General features: G+C 43.1%; 1 protein-coding gene across 7 annotated transcripts in view; it reads left to right on the top strand.

Moving 5' to 3' along the window:
* LOC120051170 (sickle tail protein-like) overlaps positions 1–18,594 on the top strand; it is a 117,494-nt gene that overhangs the window by 17,627 nt on the left and 81,273 nt on the right. For 6 of the 7 annotated variants that reach the window (XM_038997885.1, XM_038997886.1, XM_038997887.1 and 3 more), the window contains exon 1: positions 14,678–15,016. The exons of the other annotated variant lie outside the window; for it this stretch is intronic. In XM_038997885.1, coding sequence (XP_038853813.1) covers positions 14,932–15,016 — 85 coding nt within the window. In that variant the 5' untranslated portion in view covers positions 14,678–14,931. Of the gene's footprint in view, positions 1–14,677; positions 15,017–18,594 lie in introns of those variants that run through there. 7 annotated transcript variants of the gene reach the window in all.

Raw genomic sequence — 18,594 nt, 5'->3', positions numbered from 1 at the left:
GCGGCCGGCTGCGACAGAGCCTGGACTCGAACCCAGAATCTCTAGTGGAACAGCTAGCAATTCGACGCAGTGCCTTAGACCTCTGCGCCACTCGGGAAGCCCCTGTCATAATGCTTCTTGACAGTGTCATATAATGTATTTTCTAAAATACGATTAAAAAAACATAACTGTAAAGAATTCATTATAACAACCACAAAGGATTTAGTAAACAAACTTTGAAACGAAAGGGAACGTCTTGGCCTGGAAAAACTCATTTGAATAAATGTGGGTTTTGACACTTTTATGTAGGTGTCATAACCAGCCATAAAATAACGCAATATATGTCACAACAGGTGTAAATATATGGGTCATGACAGTGTTACGACCATTTTATGGCAGCTTATGACAAGTTACGTCAGCTGTTATGACATATTATGACATGGTTATGACCGTGTCGTAACGTGTTATGACACTGGGTGTCAAGTCAAGTGTTACCAAGAAGGGTACCATGCAGGTGTAGGGAATAGGATGCCATTTGGGACAAAGCCTCTTGCTCCGCTGTGGTGAGCCAGTGAAAGTCTGTGGTAACTCCCGCTCTTGGCCTTCTCTGTTGGGAACAAAGCTACCTTTTCCCTTCTACCATTTTGCCCTCTTTAGGACTCTATCACTTACATAGAGTTTTTATGTGGTTGGTTGGGAATTGTGTATATGTTTTATGTTGATACTCTCTTGCATGGCCCACCTATGGGTTTTTAGAAGGGACACCAGTTTTGTGATTTAGAAGTGACTCCCAACACCCACACTTGCTGTGTAAACTTGGGCTGCTATTCAGGGTGTGTTTTGTGTCTCTAACCTTAGGCTGTTGTTGGTGGAGACTTTCACCCCCCCAGGCTACAAATCAATGTCTCTGCAGGAGACGGATTTAGTCAGGATACATGCCGGCACGTATGCCGAACCTTCAACCGACTAAAGTGCTTGTTTTATAATCCTCAGTTTCACAATTCTGAATCCCATTTCTAATCATTGCATTGATAGTTGTGGAATGTGCTGGGGTGCGTTTACAGACCTACCTCCATCCATGTTTGAATAGTGCTCAGGAATCCCTCCTACTGGAGCTGGGCAGCCTACCACCACGCACACTCTCAGCCTCAGCCCCATCCTCAGCAGGTTTTGCATGCTAAACAGTCCTCATCTCACCAGACCTGACCATCTCAGTGGCCTTGAGGTTAGAGTGTCTGCTGTAAGGTTGGAAGTTTGATCCCCGGGCCGAGTCATACCAAAGACTGTTAAAATGGGACCTGGTGTGTCTCTGCTTGGCACTCAGCATTAAGGAGATAGATTTTGGGGTATGGCCCTGCGATAAACTAGCGTCCTGTCCAAGGGGTTAACTTGTACATTAAGCTGCCTCACACTACAGAAACAGGAGCTAGGCTCAACGCCCTAAGAGCCGTTGCGGCTCAAACTAGCCAGGGCTTGTGCAGTGCTACTTACTCACCAGACATGAACCTTATGGAGCTTAATAACTTCAGACCTTATGGAGCTTAATAACTTCAGTATGCGCCCAGCCAACTCACCAACAAACCCCTGCCTTTATATCATGTACAGTCCCATACAAATACCATTGTACATATTACGAATCGTTGCCGTTTTAGTGTACTTATTTATCAAATGTTCGACAGACAGACAGGAGGGCAGACAGGCAGGCAGACGGACAGACTGACTTATCGTAGCCTTATCGTAGCCTCTCCGGGAGGGAGAGCTCAGTTAACCGTAGGAAGTTCTACATGAATTTGTATCATTTATTTCGTCATTTCCACTGCACTGCTCGAGCTGTTAGGTTAAAAATGAACCTGGGGTTGCAAATGAGGTCCGTGCCTAGCGAAGTCTACCCTGGTATGCCCAGAGGCGCGAGGGAGAGATGGAAGGAGAGATAGAGGAGGTAGGGAGAGCGAGACAAGAGGAAGATGGAGAGAGAGTGAGAGAGAGAAAGGGAGAGTCAGAGGTGAGGCAAACGGTGCAGGGAATGAGTAATGGATGTCTGATTGACTGGCTGGCAAGTCATGGCCCCTAAGCTGCTTATCGCTATGGAGAGAGCCAATTGCAGCACATTCACTTTTTAATAAACCTGACTGTGAGGACAGTCATATTAAAACACAAATTAAAACAGAACAAATATGCAAACTGTATAAACAACGTGCACCCGCCTACCACAGTTGCATAGATTATAAAGGGATGCAACAGAAGTTCGTTTATATTTGTTTTGATTCATTTACTGAGAAGCTCTTTTGTCTTCATGAGTCTCTCTCTCTCTACCATTCTCTTTTTCTCTATTATGAGTTGATTCTTATATGGACAGAATTGGGCCCACTTCTGAAGTTAAAAGTATCCCTCTGATGTGCCTCCTGTCTCTCGACCTTCACGAGTGTGTGTGGGAGAGAGAGAGATTGTCTCCTGCCAAAAAGATAAGAGATATGTTATCACCTAGAGCAAACAAGTTGGCCATGGGAAACCTTTTACAATGTTATTATTGTTGACATAATACTTCTGGCTCAGTCTTAGTGGACATCTGTGGACTACTTGGCTGTGACACACGGCTTGGTAGTGAAGTGTTTTGAGTCCAAGATCGGACTAAATGATTGGGTTCTCTGGGGATAGGCTAGCATTGCTTAGCATCAGCGGGTACACGGGATACAGTACAATAGATGGATTTTTTTATCTGCCAATGTTCTCATTAAGGACCTCAGACTCCAGAACCAGGGATTCTGGAGTCTGACACTGCATTTTCTTATATATCTACTTTGGATTGTTAATTGGACTCGTTAATTTTCTTGATCGTTTGTTCCAAAAAAAAATTGTTGTATTATGTATTTGTATTGTATTTGCTAGACATTCTCCTGCACTCTTGGAGCTAGAAACATAAGCATTTCGCTACACCTGCCATAACACCTGCAAATCTGTATACACGACCAATAAGCCTTGATTCGATTTTTATAGACTGTTAGGGGGGGAATTCGGACCACAGTTAAGCACGTAAATGGAACCTAATTCCTAGGTCAATGAGTAAGCCGTTTGGATAAGGGGATTGTAAATATAAATGACAATTGTTTTAGATCTATTTGACCTTATATACGCTGGAGACAAATGTGAAACCAGTCATATGGCAGCAAACTGAATCATATCAACATATCACCTTTTCCACAGGGAAGTTTATGAAACGCTGGCATTTTAACTTGGGATGAAATGTGGAGACCCAAGCTATAGGCTTCTGTAGCCATGCACAAATGACAGTATAGCGCCAAACCTACATAGTTGATTTATGATTTCTAGAATGTTTTGATTATAAGGCCAGACTTTTTATTCAGCGGGCGCAAGGGGACCACGCCTGCAAAGCTCCCGAGTAGCGCAGCAGTCTAAGGCACTGCATCTCAGTGCTAGAGGTGTCACTACAGACACCCTGGTTCGAATCCGGGCTGTATCACAACTGGCCGTGATTGGGAGTCCCATAGGGTGGCGCACAATTGGCCCAGTGTCGTCCGGGTTTGGCTGGTGTAGGCCGTCATTGTAAATAAGAATTTCTTCTTAACTGACTTGCCTAGTTAAATAAAAAAATAAAGCCTGTTATGCATAAGGTAAATCTGAATACCAACAAGGTAAGTCTGAATACCAACTACTGAGAAGTGCGTAGGAAAGATGCGCATTTCCTAAGTCTGAATTGGGACATTACGGAAGTTCCTTATCTATTTAAGGTTCTGACTTTTCTCCATATGACAGATGGCCTGATAGAAAAATCAATGATGTAGACTTTCTTTCTGTTTTGTTCTCATTACAGTTCCCTGTAATGTAAACCGTTTTGGATTAGTTCGGCATTGATTACTACAGTCTTAAACCTCTCGGTAGCTCTTACCATGATGTTCAACTACAATGACTACATGCTGTATTTTCAATTGGAAATCAGGGACGTGACCTTAAAATATGTCCATTTAGTAGGTATGACATCCCACTCTAATACTTCATATATAGGGCTCACTATCAGCGATACATGCAGAAGGGAATAATATCCATTTCATTCCATTTCCATTTCCATTGCTGTGTTAGTGGAGGTGGAGGTCTGGAGGCCGGGGCACAGCCCTGAGTGACTGACAGACCCAGGAATGACTCTCTTAGACAGGGGGGTTGAGGGAGGACGTCCCAGACACAGCTGCTTTCAGACGGCGCCCCTCTTCTCCACTACCCATCAGAATGCTGTGAGCCTGTCCGTTAGATGGTGGGCAGGGAGGGAGACCAGCAGACGTCTGGAGTGGGCCGTGTTAGTGAGGGCCTGAGGTAGGGGGTGGGTTGGGTTGAGTTAGTCCACCCATGGCTGAGCAGAGAGGATTACTCTGAAGGGGAGATTGTTGGTAATACTATGCACACAAGCAGGCACACATGCTCCAGTTCAGACTTACGCATAGGCATGTGAGATGTTTGGTAAACAGGCTTTAGAGAGTTGAAGGAGAGCAATATAAGCACTTTCAGACCTGCCACACACACACACATTACTTATACCCACACTCTCTCCACTTGTAATAACATTTCAGCCCATTTTTCAACATGACTGTAACTGTATTCTTTTTGTATCGCTTTGGTACTATTTTCACAAGCATGTGGTACATTTTCACAACTCTTAGTACAAAACTACAAACTAGTCACACTTGTAACGCAGCCAGTCGTTCATTCAAAACCTGTCGATGTGCATTCATTTGCATTGTAAACATCTCTCACCACACAACCATTGCCCCAAAAAATGACTATATTGTGAAATGTAATATTGGTTTAATCACCAAAATACACCATGATGATATCATTTCGATTTTGTCATTTTAACTACCAGTTAATCCAATCGAAAACAATGCAAGATACATGTTTAAAAAGTATACTCAGCAAAAAAAGAAATGTCCTCTCACTGTCAACTGTGTTTATTTTAATCTTGCGGTCTCTGCCATGGTAAGGCCTCTGTTTACCACATGGTCAACGACGATGGCCCGGACTACATTAGACCGACAGTTCCCTGCTGTCTGACTCCCTCTCTCTGATGTCCACCTCTTTGACAGGGCCCATGCCCACCTCTTTGACGGGGCCCCATGCCCACCTCTTTGACGGGGCCCCATGCCCACCTCTTTGACGGGGCCCCATGCCCACCTCTTTGACGGGGCCCCATGCCCACCTCTTTGACGGGGGCCCATGCCCACCTCTTTGACGGGGGCCCATGCCCACCTCTTTGACGGGGGCCCATGCCCACCTCTTTGACGGGGGCCCATGCCCACCTCTTTGACGGGGGCCCATGCCCACCTCTTTGACGGGGCCCATGCCCACTTTTTTGACGGGGCCCATGCCCACAAGATCTTTGATTTCTTCCTCTCCCTTGCTGTCTCTCCTGCTCAATGTTGAAATAAATTGCAAGTGTTCACACACACCCTTTTATATGGTGACAAATTGTGGTTACCACTATGTGAAATCAATTAGCAATAACGAGTAGTCATTATGTATGATTATCATGTATCATACATGTAATTTAGATCTTTATACTTTACAAGCACACATTACATTTCTGTAGTTCTCAAAATCCATATATAGTAGAGAAACCAGTTTAAAAAATATATAGGTTTACCAAACGGTTAAGTGATTAATCATTAAGCGCCGCTGGATTAAGTGATGGTCAAATGTATTTAAACAAATGAGAAGAGAATCATATGAAAAGTATTGTCAGCATTACATTGTGAAAGGCAAGACTTTATATGAAGGCTATTTGTAGATGAAACACTGATTTAGGTTTGGTGAAGAAGTTACTGTGTGATTTTGTGTGTTGTACTTAGTCAATTGAAATGTGCTTAAAGTTGTGAATAAACAGCCTTTTTGATGATCTGTTTTGAGTTTTGTACTAAGAGTTGGGACATTTCACCACATACTTGTAAAAATAGTACCAAAGCAATCAAATAAACTGTATTAGAGTGTAGCAAACAGCACCCTCTGCTGTAGAACATGCGGTCTGCAAGTGATTGTACAGTATAGTATGTGTCAACTTCATGTGTGTATGCTGAAGACGCCCTTAGATGCTGATCTTTGGTCAGTTTTGCATTTCCCCAACTAATGGTTAAGGTTAGGATCGAGGGAGGGGAAGCTGATCCAAGGTCTTCACCCCGGATCTTCAACCCCCAGCAGTACATTGTGTCAGCGTGCAGCAGACAAACACTGTGTATAGATGGCGATCAGTGAAGCCAGGTATTAACAGAGAGAGCTGTCTGTTGGTTCTAGTCTTCCACTAAGCCATCAGGGAGCATTTATTAGTACTGACAGAGCCAACGTGAGAGTTGTTTGGACTCTCTGTTTGTCTCCAAACTTGAATTGCAGGAAAGGGAGGAGGACGTGGGGTTGGAAGGAGGGAGCGAGAGAGAGAGCGAGAGGGAGGGAGGGATTTACGGGTGGTGCATGAGAGGACAAATTCCAATCTACTAAAGTGATTTGTGGCGATGTGATTTTTGGAGTGATTTGTTTCCTTCATTTTAGCTGAATCACCATCTTTTGAATCAGGCCAAAAATATGATCTGCTTTCATAAAGACAGAGAATCAGGCTTATTGGCCAGCTCCCTGCTGCCAAAGAGGAAATAAAACTTGTTTGTGCGACTTTATTGAAACTCACCGCCTGTTCTAATGGGAGGAAATTGAGTTTGCACTCGAGTCAAACACACACAAGTGTTTGCCCGCTCAAAATGAGCAATTCCATTTGGAATTAGACCAGCAAAAAAAATCTAGTCAAATGCATAGTTCATTTAGTTGAAATACCTCACTGGCATATGGTGGCCATTGGTGTTATAGCTTTATGTTAATATTTATTTTTCACTTACAGAGTTACAGAGAACTCAATTAGTTATATACTTATTCTCAACCATTTTTGTATCTTTCTCTCTCTCGCACGCACGCACGCACGCACACACACACACACACACACACACACACACACAGACAGTCTGGCTATCACAATGGTTCATATCAGGCTCCTATCTTTTGGCAGCATGCCTATCCAGGTTGGCTGCCATGTCTATGTCTGTTTATTGAAGGCTCTTGAGGACAGAAAACTCTGGTCCTTCAGGGATGTGTTCTCCCAATCAGGCATCTTAATTTAGAATTGCAATACTTTACACTCAGAAAATAATGCTGGGTTGCAGCCATTGGGTCACTTCTTTGGGTTGTTTTCTTCAAAAAATAGAAAGGTCGGGTTGTTGATGCTGGATGACTGAGATATGAAGCAGCAGGTCAGATCAGAAGACTGGAGGTGTAGTTTAGTAGGGTCGTGGCTTTCAGATAGTTATTTTTTTGCCACCCTTGGTGTCATTCCTGTTCATCTGTTCTCTTGTGTAGTTATCACATGTTAAGGTTGAACAGTTTCAATGAGGCTGAGAAAAGTGTATGAATTCCCTAAAAGCCTATGTAAAATCCTGTTGTTGGGATGCAATAAGGTGGTATAACTTATTATAACATGTAATAAATAATCTTAATATTCTAGAAGAATGTGTAAAATGCAACAAATAAATGAAGGGAAAATTTAAGTTTTGCCGTATATGAACTTAACATGTTAAACAGGCATGGCATTTACTCTCTCTCCAACAATCCAACATTATTCACGCAACCAAACTGGCTGGGTCAAAATAACCCAGCATGTGTTCTGTCCAATATTTACCCAGCGCTGGGTTACAAAATAACCTAAACTGGGTTGATTTTAACCCAGCATTTTTTGGAGTGTTGCATTTTGTTTTGGCTGAAGGGCTGGGTGTCTGCTTCCCACACTTGTAGGACAGTCAGACCCTTTGCTAAAATGGTGTGAATCACTAGTATTATTAAGAGAGAGAGAGAGAGAGTGTGTATGTGTGTGCGTATTGATAACCACAACTTCAACGAGACAGCCTGTCTTACCCTGTAGCCTAAGAGAAACTCCAAACCTGGCTCCAGGAAAAATAGTCTTGCAGTTGTGTGAAAAGCCTAATTTATCCTGAGGGGCCACTGTAGATCCACTTTTGGGGTTCTGGACTCCTCCATTGTGCTAATGAATTAGCTTTTGTTTCTAGCTACCCTATTTGGAGACTGGTACATGTGTCTCAGACTAGTTTCCTGTCCAGGGGGTGTACTTGTACATCAAGCTGGAGAGGCTCCTGGCCTCCTGCCCCCATGGGCTGTTCTGGCTCGGCTATGTTTTAAGAAGACTGCGGATACAGTCAGAGAGGAGATGAAATGTGGTTATCTGTGTGGTGGAGGTTTGGGATTATACAGCTAATGAGAGGGAGATAGCACAGCCATTGCTCCATTCAGACCTCCACCAGTGTTTAGCACAAACTGTCCATTGGGTTGCCAAAAACATGCGTCACGTAAACACACACTGGAGACAGAGGAAGAGTAAGAGAGGGAGGGAGGAAGTGGGAAATAGAGGAGGGGGGGGGGGGTTAAAGGCAGAATGTCAACAATCTGGCCTCCCACCAGTTCTGGATACTTGCATCATTGATTATTCAAGATGGAGGCCACAGGAGACGATATCAGCTATTTAGCATTATAGCCTCATATAACGTAATAGTGCTGTAATAGCATTATACATTGAGTCTTAAAGTTAGGAGTTTATCTTTGGTCTCAAAGTTAGGAGGGGTTTTATCTTCAGTCATAGAGTGATGAGGGGTAAGAGGATGTTCATCTGCGAATGAAGTCAATAGGAGTTCTGAGATCAGTGGGAGGTGCCAACCACTGGACCATCTTAAATCAAAACAGAGTAGAGATGATGAGGGGAGGGATTAGTTTGTCCAATACTAGAGGTCAGAGGTCAGCTCCCACATGACTGGATAACATTGTGACTTGATACAGTTTTCTTTGGCAACAAGTTGAAAGACTTTACTAATGAGGTTCCAACTAACTATTTTGGAGAGATAATATATGAGTGATTTTTATTTATTTATTTATTTTTCGAGCTGTTTCTTGCTACCTTATTGTTCATTGTTCTTGGGACTGTGTACTGTAGGCATGTTGCAATGATGATGGACAAACCAGTTTCTCTCTGCACTGTAAAAAAAAATAAAAAAAATAAAAAAAATCAAATTTAACCAATTGCTTAATCAATGTTATTCTGTGAGATGAGTGGACTTCAATCGGACAAGAATTTGAGCGAATGTGTTAGTTTGTTTACTCGACAAACTCTGCTCGAAGTGAGCTGAATTAGAAAAAGCTTGTTGAGTAAAATAACAAATTCATGTTTGCCTTGGGAAGGAAACATGAATTTCCTCAAATGTGGAGCAAACTCACAATCTTATTGCAGCTGGTTGCTGTACAATTGTTCGTTGAGTCAACATGTTTTTTTTACAGTGTGGGGATCAATAAAGTATTTCTTATGTTGTTGTTTTGGCTCTATATTCCAGCACTTTAGATTTGAAATGATACAATGACTATGGCGTTAAAGTGCAGACTGTCAGCTTCCATTTTAGAGTATTTTCATCTATATCGGTTGAACCGTCTAGAAATGACATAGTCCCCCCATTTTAGGGGAACAAAAGTATTGGGACAAATTCACTTACAGTATATGTGTATTAAGGTAGTAAAAAGTTTGGTATTTGGTCCCATATTCATAGCACGCAATGACTACATCAAGCTTGTGACTCTAGAAAATGTGTTTCAGATAATTTTGTGGTGAAAAGAAATTAATGGTAAATAATGTATTTTGTCATTTTGAAATTAAATGACAAATTCAGTTGGTTTGACATACAATTGTTTGTTGAATACATTTTATTTAAAGCTTATATAAAGCCTCCTGGGAAACTATACTGAACACCTTGTGCTGGGGACAAAAAAGGCCGCTCTAAAATGTGCAGCTTTGTCCAACAGAGCCAGTGCCAGAGATTTGAACATTGCTTTCTCTACCATAAGCCCCCTCCAACGTAATTTTGGAGAATTTGGCAGTACATCCGACTGGCCTCACAACCGCTGGCCACGTGTAACCACGCCAGCCCAGGATCTCCACATCTGGCTTCTTCACCTGCGGGATCGTCTGAGACCAGCCACCCGGACAGCTGATGAAACTGAGGAGTATTTCTGTCTGTAATAAAGTTTTTTGGGGGGGAAAACTCAAATTAAATCAAATGTTATTTTATTGATCACATACACATGGTTAGCAGATGTTACTGCGAGTGTAGCGAAATGCTTGTGCTTCTAGTTCCGACAGTGCAGTAATATCTAACAAGTAAGCTAACAAATTCACAACGACTACCTTATACACGCAAATGTAAAGGGATGAATATGGGGCGGCAGGGTAGCCTAGTGGTTAGAGCGTTGGGCTAGTAACCGAAAGGTTGCAAGTTTGAATCCCCGAGCTGACAAGGTACAAATCTGTCGTTCTGCTGTGCGGCATAGGCAAGCTGCAGTAGATGGTATAGAATACAGTATATACATATGAGATGAGTCATGTAGGATATGTAAACATTATTAAAGTGATGTTATTTAAAGTGACTTAAAGTGACTTATTAAATCCATTTATTAAAGTGGCCATACTTTTGAGTCTGTATGTTGGCAGCAGCCTCTCTATGTTAGTGATGGCTGTTTAACATTCTGATGGCCTTGAGATAGAAGCTGTTTTTCAGTCTCTCGGTCCCAGCTTTGATGCACCTATACTGACCTCGCCTTCTGGGTGGTAGCGGTGTGAACAGGCAGTGTCCCGGGTGGTTGTTGTACTTGATTATCTTTTTGGCCTTCCTGTGACATCGGGTGCTGTAGGTGTCCTGGAGGGCAGGTAGTTCGCCCCCGGTGAAGCGTTGTGCAGACTGCACTACCCTATGGAGTGCCTTGCGGTTGAGGGCGGTGCAGTTGCCGTACCAGGCTGTTGCGCCTTCTTCACCACGCTGTCTGTGTGGGTGGACCATTCCAGTTTGTCAGTGATGTGTACGCCGAGAAACTTTAAAACTTTCCACCTTCTCCACTACTGTCCCGTCGATGTGGATAGGGGGGGTGCTCCCTCTGCTGTTTCCTGAAGTCCACGATCATCTCCTTTGTTTTGTTGACGTTGAGTGAGAGGTTATTTTCCTGACACCACACTCCGAGGGCCCTCACCTCCTCCCTTTAGGCCGTCTCGTCGTCGTTTTTGGTAATCAAGCCTAGCACTGTAGTGTCGTCTACAAACTTGATGATTGAGTTGGAGGCGTGCATGGCCACGCAGTCATGTGAACAGGGTGAACAGGGAGTACAGGAGAGGGCTGAGAACTCACCCTTGTGGGGCCCCAGTGTTGACGATCAGCGGGGTGGAGATGTTGTTTTCTACCTTCACCACCTGGGGGCGGCCCGTCAAAGTCCAGGATCCAGTTGCACAGGATGAGCTTGGAGGGTACTATGGTGTTAAATGCTGAGCTGTAGTCGATGAACAGCATTCTTACATAGGTATTCCTCTTGTCCAGATGGGATAGGGCAGTGTGCAGTGTGATAGCGATTGCATCGTCTGTGGACCTATTGGGGCGGTAAGCAAATTGGAGTGGGTCTAGGGTATCAGGTAGGGTGGAGGTGATATGATCCTTGACTATTCTCTCAAAGCACTACATGACAGAAGTGAGTGCTACGGGGCGGTAATCATATAGTTCAGTTATCTTTGCCTTCTTGGGTACAGGAACAATGGTGTCCCGCTTGAAGCATGTGGGGACAGCAGACTGGGATAAGGATTGATTGAATATGTCCGTAAACACACCAGCCAGCTGGTCTGCGCGTGCTTTGATGGCTAGGGATGCCGTCTGGGCCGGCAGTCTTGCGGGGGTTAACACGTTTAAGTGTTTTACTCACGTTGGCCACAGAGAAGGAGAGCCCACAGGCTTTGGTAGCGGGCCATGTCAGTGGCACTGTATTGTCCTCAAAGCAAGAAAATAAGTTGTTTAATTTGTCTGGAAGCAAGACGTTGATGTCCGCGATAGGGCTGGTTTTCTTTTTGTAATCCGTGATTGTCTGTAGACCCTGCCACATACGTCTCGTATTTATAGGTGCTTTTCACTGAGCTGACAGGACCAGCATGGAAAATATCAGATAGATCAGCAATCAGCTTCCTCTCAATGTAAAACTGTCTCTGAGGCTGTCTACACTTGACACTTACATGTGACTTCTGCTATCAGAATACGAAGACCACATTGAGGAATGTATTTGCTGGCTTCATAAATGCTAGCCAGCTAGCTTATTTAGAAAATAATTGTTTGGCTAAATTTATGCAATCCCTTTAGCTTTGCTAGCAAGCTGGCTAGTTACAGAAGTTAGCTGGCTAGTTAGCTACAGTAGTTGGTACTGCCATCAAGTTGTTGTTGTGTTATAATCAGATTTAGCCTGTTCCACCATTTACAGAATGCATGCTGGCATTGTAATATAGCGCGGGAAAAGGGAATCCGGACACAATGTGGACACGGTATATGTAAGTGTAGACACATGATGTGATCAGAACTCCATGATCAGAATACAAAAGCTGCATGAACTGTCAAGTCTAGACACGGCCAAATGGCCCTCTATTCCCTATATAGTGCACTACTTTTCATCAAATCCTTTTTGCAAAAGTGGTGCAATATGTAGGGAATAGGGTGTCATTTGGGACACACACGTAGCCTACTGCCCGTCTTGTTCAGAGAATGGCTGAGCCCTGGCGGGTTGGCAGAGCACATTTTACAGGCAGCTGATGGGTATGAGGAAGGCAACGAGTTCTAGCGAAGGACACGGCAGGAATCAGATGGTCTGAAATCATACGACTCCGGAGAATACAAAGAACCTTTATGTGCTAAGGGAGGGAGTCTATTGCAACAGGCAAGGGAGTGAAACACGGCCCATATGGATCACATGTGGGCGAGCACACGAGCGTGCACGTGTCCATCAGAGGGAGGTCTCCAACAGAATTCTCATCCAAAGGGTATATAGAAAAACATCCACATATGTACCTTCGGATTGGGTTTCGAAATGACCACATCTGATATTCCAGCTCGTACGTTGAACACTTCCAACACAGAAGAATGGATATTGTTTCTCCCATATCGACAGGGGAGTACATGTCTGTAGACTGTTGTGGTCATAGTTATGCACTGTGTGGACTTTGCTGTTGTAGCACATTCCTCTGGATACGTCCCAAATGGCACCATATTCCCTATATAGTTCACTACTTTTAACCAGAGCCCTATGGGCCCTGGTCAAACAGTGCACGGTATAGAGAGCATGGTGCCATTTGGGACCAGATTAACATTGAGTAAGTGGAGACAACCACGCAAAGGACCTTACCCTTAACAAGTCCCACAGTGTCACCCTGAAGAAATGTTGCATGTCATCTTTTGACCAAGACTATCATTTACTTAAAACTGGCAAATGGGAGAGAGGAAATTCTTTAGATTCCATATCAACACATTTCCCTTTTGTTACCTCTCGAGACTTTCTCAGAGTACATGGTCATTTTCCATCTGGCTGTTCACACTAGGCGCTTTGAGAGAGTGTATAATGTAGGGTTTTAGGGCAGGTTATATTTTTTGGAATTTGAGTAGCGGAAACTGATTGTTTGGGTGGTTTAGGTGATAGGTACCAATGTACATTATATACTATGGGGATTCGGAAACCCGTCTGTATATTTCGCCACCTCTTTCTGGGTAATTTTTTTTTATCCGGCTATTTGTTCAGAGTAAGAGTAGAGAGACAGGTTGGTTGAGTGTATGGAATTTAAGAAGTGAAAACTGACTGGTTAAGGGGTTGCGCCATGCCATGTTTATACTAGGCTATAGGGATTCTGGTTCAATGGTTTGATGGCTGTCTGGGGGTAAGTGGGTGGGAGTTCCACTTCTCTCCATATGTTTGACATTATGTTTCGTCTGACTCAACTATGTTTGGTCATGTACTGACCCCTCCACTTTCAATTACATGGCCCACAAACTGTGCATTGATGTCTTCACGTTTGCTGTAAAGATATTGAACCTGAGGAGGACATACAAAATGTTGGATGACGAACACGTAATCGGTTCCTGTTCGACACACAGAGAGTCCCAACATGTCTGGCATATGTTTGCACTCATGTACAGTACAGCAAACATATCTTTTCAAGTCAATAGTACAGTCACACATTTTGACAAATATAAATATGGAGATTTATGTGATGGTTATTTTGGATTTCCATAACCCTTATGATAGAGCAGGTCAGCTTTTGTTATGTTATGCATATGTTACTCACAAAACAACTTTAATGGCAGCTGATGACTTAATAAGCCGCTGAGCAAAGATAAGTTGAGGGCCTTGTGTGATGAATATAAACGATCCATATTCCACAAGTAGGTTATGACACATGGCTGGTTGCTTCTAAATGGCACCCTATTCCCTTTAGAGTGCAGTACTTTGGACACAAGCCTGTCTCTGTGAGTGCTCCCTATGAGGTCAGATCAGGAGAAACGGCGTAGTAGGAGTTCAGCTCATAATCAACATACTATACTGACAACAAAGACCAGACAGTGCGGTGTGTGTGTGCGTGTACGGGCGCGTGCGTGCGTGCGTGCGTGTGTGTGTGTGTGAGAGTGGTTCAGACACCTGTTGGTCTGGGGCCCACTCTCTAACTGAGCGATATCAGAGGAGGCAACTTGCACACATGTTTACTCTCTCCCTCTAACATACACATGCACACACACCAAACCTTACACAACCTCAGGCAGGCAGTCAGTCGGTGAGTAGTTGGCCTGAGGCAGAGAAGCGGTGCTTGCTGTTCGTCCTGTGTCCTGGAATGTTGTTTGTTTTCTAAATCCCTACGGGTCACCTTTCTGGCTCTGGGTGGATCTCAAGCCCCTTTTTCATGTGAGCCTTTTCTGGAAGTCGACAGTTTGGAACTATTTGGAAGTCAACAGTAGCCCGTGTTGTTCCTCTATTTCTCCTAACCCGTTTTCCTCACACCCAGTTTGTTACTCCTGGGTTAAAATGGAAGAAGGGAGAGGAGGAATTGAAGAGATAGGAGAGGAGGATGTATTCTATTCTGTTCTAGAATGTTCAAGTCTTGTGGAAGGTAAGGAACCTGAAACTGAAAGAGAATCTGCAGGGAATTGGCTGATTTGAACGTTTCTGTAGCATTCTGTGTAGATACAGTAGCTTTGAAATTGTTTGAGGGTTAAAAATAGGCACGTAAGTACGTCAGCCGTGCTGCAACACTCAACTACAGGAGGTGTTAGGCTGGTGGGATATCTTTCATTAGCTGTCCGGTGGCAGTGCGTTGCTGCTATGTTCCTAGCTACATTACACCCATTCACAGTGGTTAACTGGTCTTGAATCAAAGTGTATTGGTCACGTACACAGATTTGAAGGTGTTATAGCAGGTGCAGCGATTTTTTTGTTTGTTGCAAATGCAATATAAATACACAAATAATCTAAAAATCTAAACAAGAAATCAAGAAATAACTATCTATGTAGATAGATTAGAGTGAGCATGTGTGAGAATCCAGATTATAAATACAGTATGTATACAAGTATGTGGATACCCCTTCAAATTACTTCAGCCACACCCGTTGCTGACAGGGTTATAGAATCGAGCACACAGCCATGCAATCTCCATGGACAAACATTGGCTGTAGAACGGCCTTACTGAAGAGCTCATTGACTTTCAATGTGGCACCGTCATAGGACGCCACCTTTCTAACAAGTCCGTTCGTCAAATTTCTGTCCTGCTAGAGTTGCCCCTGGAGCAGTGGAAAAGCGTTCTCTGGAGTGATGAATCACGCTCCACTATCTGGCAGTCCGACAGAAAAAATCTGGGTTTGGGGGATTCCAGGAGATCACTACCTGCCCCAATGCATAGTGCCAACTGTAAAGTTTGGTGGAGGAGGAATAATAGTCTGGGGCTGTTTTTCATGGTTCGGGCTAGGCCCATTAGTTCCAGTGAAACATGTGTCCACATAGTTTTGGTCATGTAGTGTATATTAGAGTGAGCATTTGTGAGAATCCAGAACATAAATATGTGGTCTGTATACACATTATTTCATTTGGAAAAGAAAATGGTATGTTCAGTAGCAGGTATATTGAGCTACGTTGAGAATACAGTACATACATACACAGTGAGTAAACAACAATATATAAACAGAATATGAGGTGACCAGCATTCAATGACTCTAAATACATGGGGCATTAGTCTCAAGGTTCAGGGCAGAGTACTGCGCACTGGCTAGTGATGGCTGTTCAACAGTCTGATGGCCTAGAGATAGAAGCTGTTTTTCAGTCTTGGTCTAGACAGAGTTTACTGTTAGTTGTGTAGGTGGAAATCTCCATGTGAATACGTTTCCTATTCATGTTGTCAGTTCACTATCTTTATCTGTTCACACTGGGTGACAGTGGTTTACAGACCAAAACACCATGTGATTGGGAACACTTCTGTGTGGGTGCAAAGCGGAGTGGACGTCAGGTTGGAGTCACACCCATGTCATTTTTGTTTGGAGAGTTAGGACACATAAGACAGCAAGAATGGTACACGGTTGTTGGACGCTTTTCACATGACTGCCACAGCTTGGAGATTGTAGACATTGTTGAGAGAGCTGGTATGAGTAAACCTTTCTCGTGCATTCCCAACATTTCAAAACGTGTTGTCTTTTCAACGCCTACGTGATATGGCCCCATTGTAAAGCCTGAAGTATCTCCCGTCTCAAGTCTCTATGAACAGATGTACAGAAAAGAATGGTTTTGCTTGTATTCACATTAAGCCGATCAAGTACCACTTTACAATGCTGTCTAAGAATTTCCTCATTGAAAAATGAAGGTCAACTTTTCCACTTAAAGGGGCAACCTGGGATTCAACAACGCCTTGACACTTTATTTCGTTGATGTACCAATCCCAGATTTCTCCTTTTAAACTGAAGCAGTGAAAACCATCTGTTGAAATGCCCACTTTATAATCTCCTCTGCTGTGCTTTGACCTAGAGAGAGACAAATCCTGAAATAACATCCCTAGCCATAGACAGACCCTTATTTTTCACCATTAGCCTTTGAAAGGTACACATTATGACTGTACCTGTCGTCTAGAGAAACAAGCCAACAGATCAGACCTGCTTTATTACTCTCTCCCTGTGTTTTCACACTCCACCGCTCGTCTCTTCCTCTCCTCCTCCTCACCTGTGCTTCATGCCCCAGCCCTACGCAGAACCAACAGCCTGGAAGAATTGCAGCTCGGGGTAAAAGAGTATGTGTCAGCACGCGGATCCATGGGATAGCTTTCAGTCTCACCGCAAGCCCCTGACTGTCAGAAGCGCACTGGATGCATCCCAAATGGCATCCTATATAGTGCACTATAAAAAGTAGTGAAGTAGTATTCAAAAGTAGTGCACTAGAAAGGGTATATATATATATATATATATATATATATATATATATATATATATATATATATATATATATATATGGTACCATTTGGGACGCAACCCACTGCCCAGCCTGAGCCAAAATGTTTCCCCCATTGATTTGTAGTGTTTAGGCTCAGTCCCAGGGGATTGATTTATGACAAGATGAAAGACTGTTGAACGGAAGGAAATGCTTCTCATTCTCCCTTTAGTATCTTAAGATTGAAGATCATGTCGATATACTTTAATGGGTAGTTAAAAGTATAAATGAATTTGTTATAATGGAGTTGAATGGAGTTTCAATATTTGTTTTTCATTAGACATACAGTTTCTGTTTTTGCTGTAATTTCATGTTGTATCAAAGTTGACAGTCGAGAGAATGATGTTATTCCAAGTCAAGATGGCTGCCGTGAATAAGTTATTAAAACATCCTAAAGGATGTTAATAGAAGGAATGCCATTTCCTCCTGAAAACACTGACTTTGACGTTACGAATGGCTTTAGTCAGCGACTTCTGTTCACTGTGAGGATGCCATTTCCCAACCGTCTGTATATATAAACAGATTCTCTGGATAACGTTCTCTCTCTCCCAGACATATTTTGAACGTTTGCCCAGGCTTTTGAAAGTGAGGAGAGTTTTTAAAGTGAACAGCTGCTTCAGTTTAATGTTTTCATCACTGATGTTATTTTTGTCATATTCAATCTGAAGTTCAGATCACTGAGATAAACAATGTGTGATGAGGTGGGCGCTGCATCCTAAATGCCATCCTATTCCCTTTATAGTGCACTACTTTTGACCAGGGTAGTGCACGATCTAGGGAATAGGGTGCTATTTGGGACTAGTCTGCAGTACTGAATTGTTGTAAGGATGCTTCCTATCCTGGAAAATCAATATCCCACTTTATGATTTGATGATGCTTCATGCAAAGGTGTTTTCCTTTGGCTAAATGTATAGAACATTCTCTCAGATAAATGATTAGGTAACATCACAATGCCTCTCATGGTTTTCCTGGATGCCTACCAAGCTACTATTTTTTGGGAACTATCATTCAGGAGAGAACTGATGCTCTTTTCAGTTGGAGAATCGGAAATAGAACTGAGTATACCAAACGAGATCACTGCTCTCCCTTGTTTACGTCAATGCATGTCCGTTCAGGTTCATTTTGAAAGTATCGCCCGAGGGTTTACTTTAAGGTACTTTTCCTTACAGTAAAAATACCAGAATCAGTCAAATAACCTGCACAATAGATAAATGACATCGGAGA

The sequence above is a fragment of the Salvelinus namaycush genome, chromosome 7 (genome assembly GCF_016432855.1).
Source record: "Salvelinus namaycush isolate Seneca chromosome 7, SaNama_1.0, whole genome shotgun sequence".
Taxonomy (NCBI): domain Eukaryota; kingdom Metazoa; phylum Chordata; class Actinopteri; order Salmoniformes; family Salmonidae; genus Salvelinus; species Salvelinus namaycush.
Note: the sequence above shows the minus strand (reverse complement) of the source record. Positions and strands in the feature narration are given on the sequence as shown.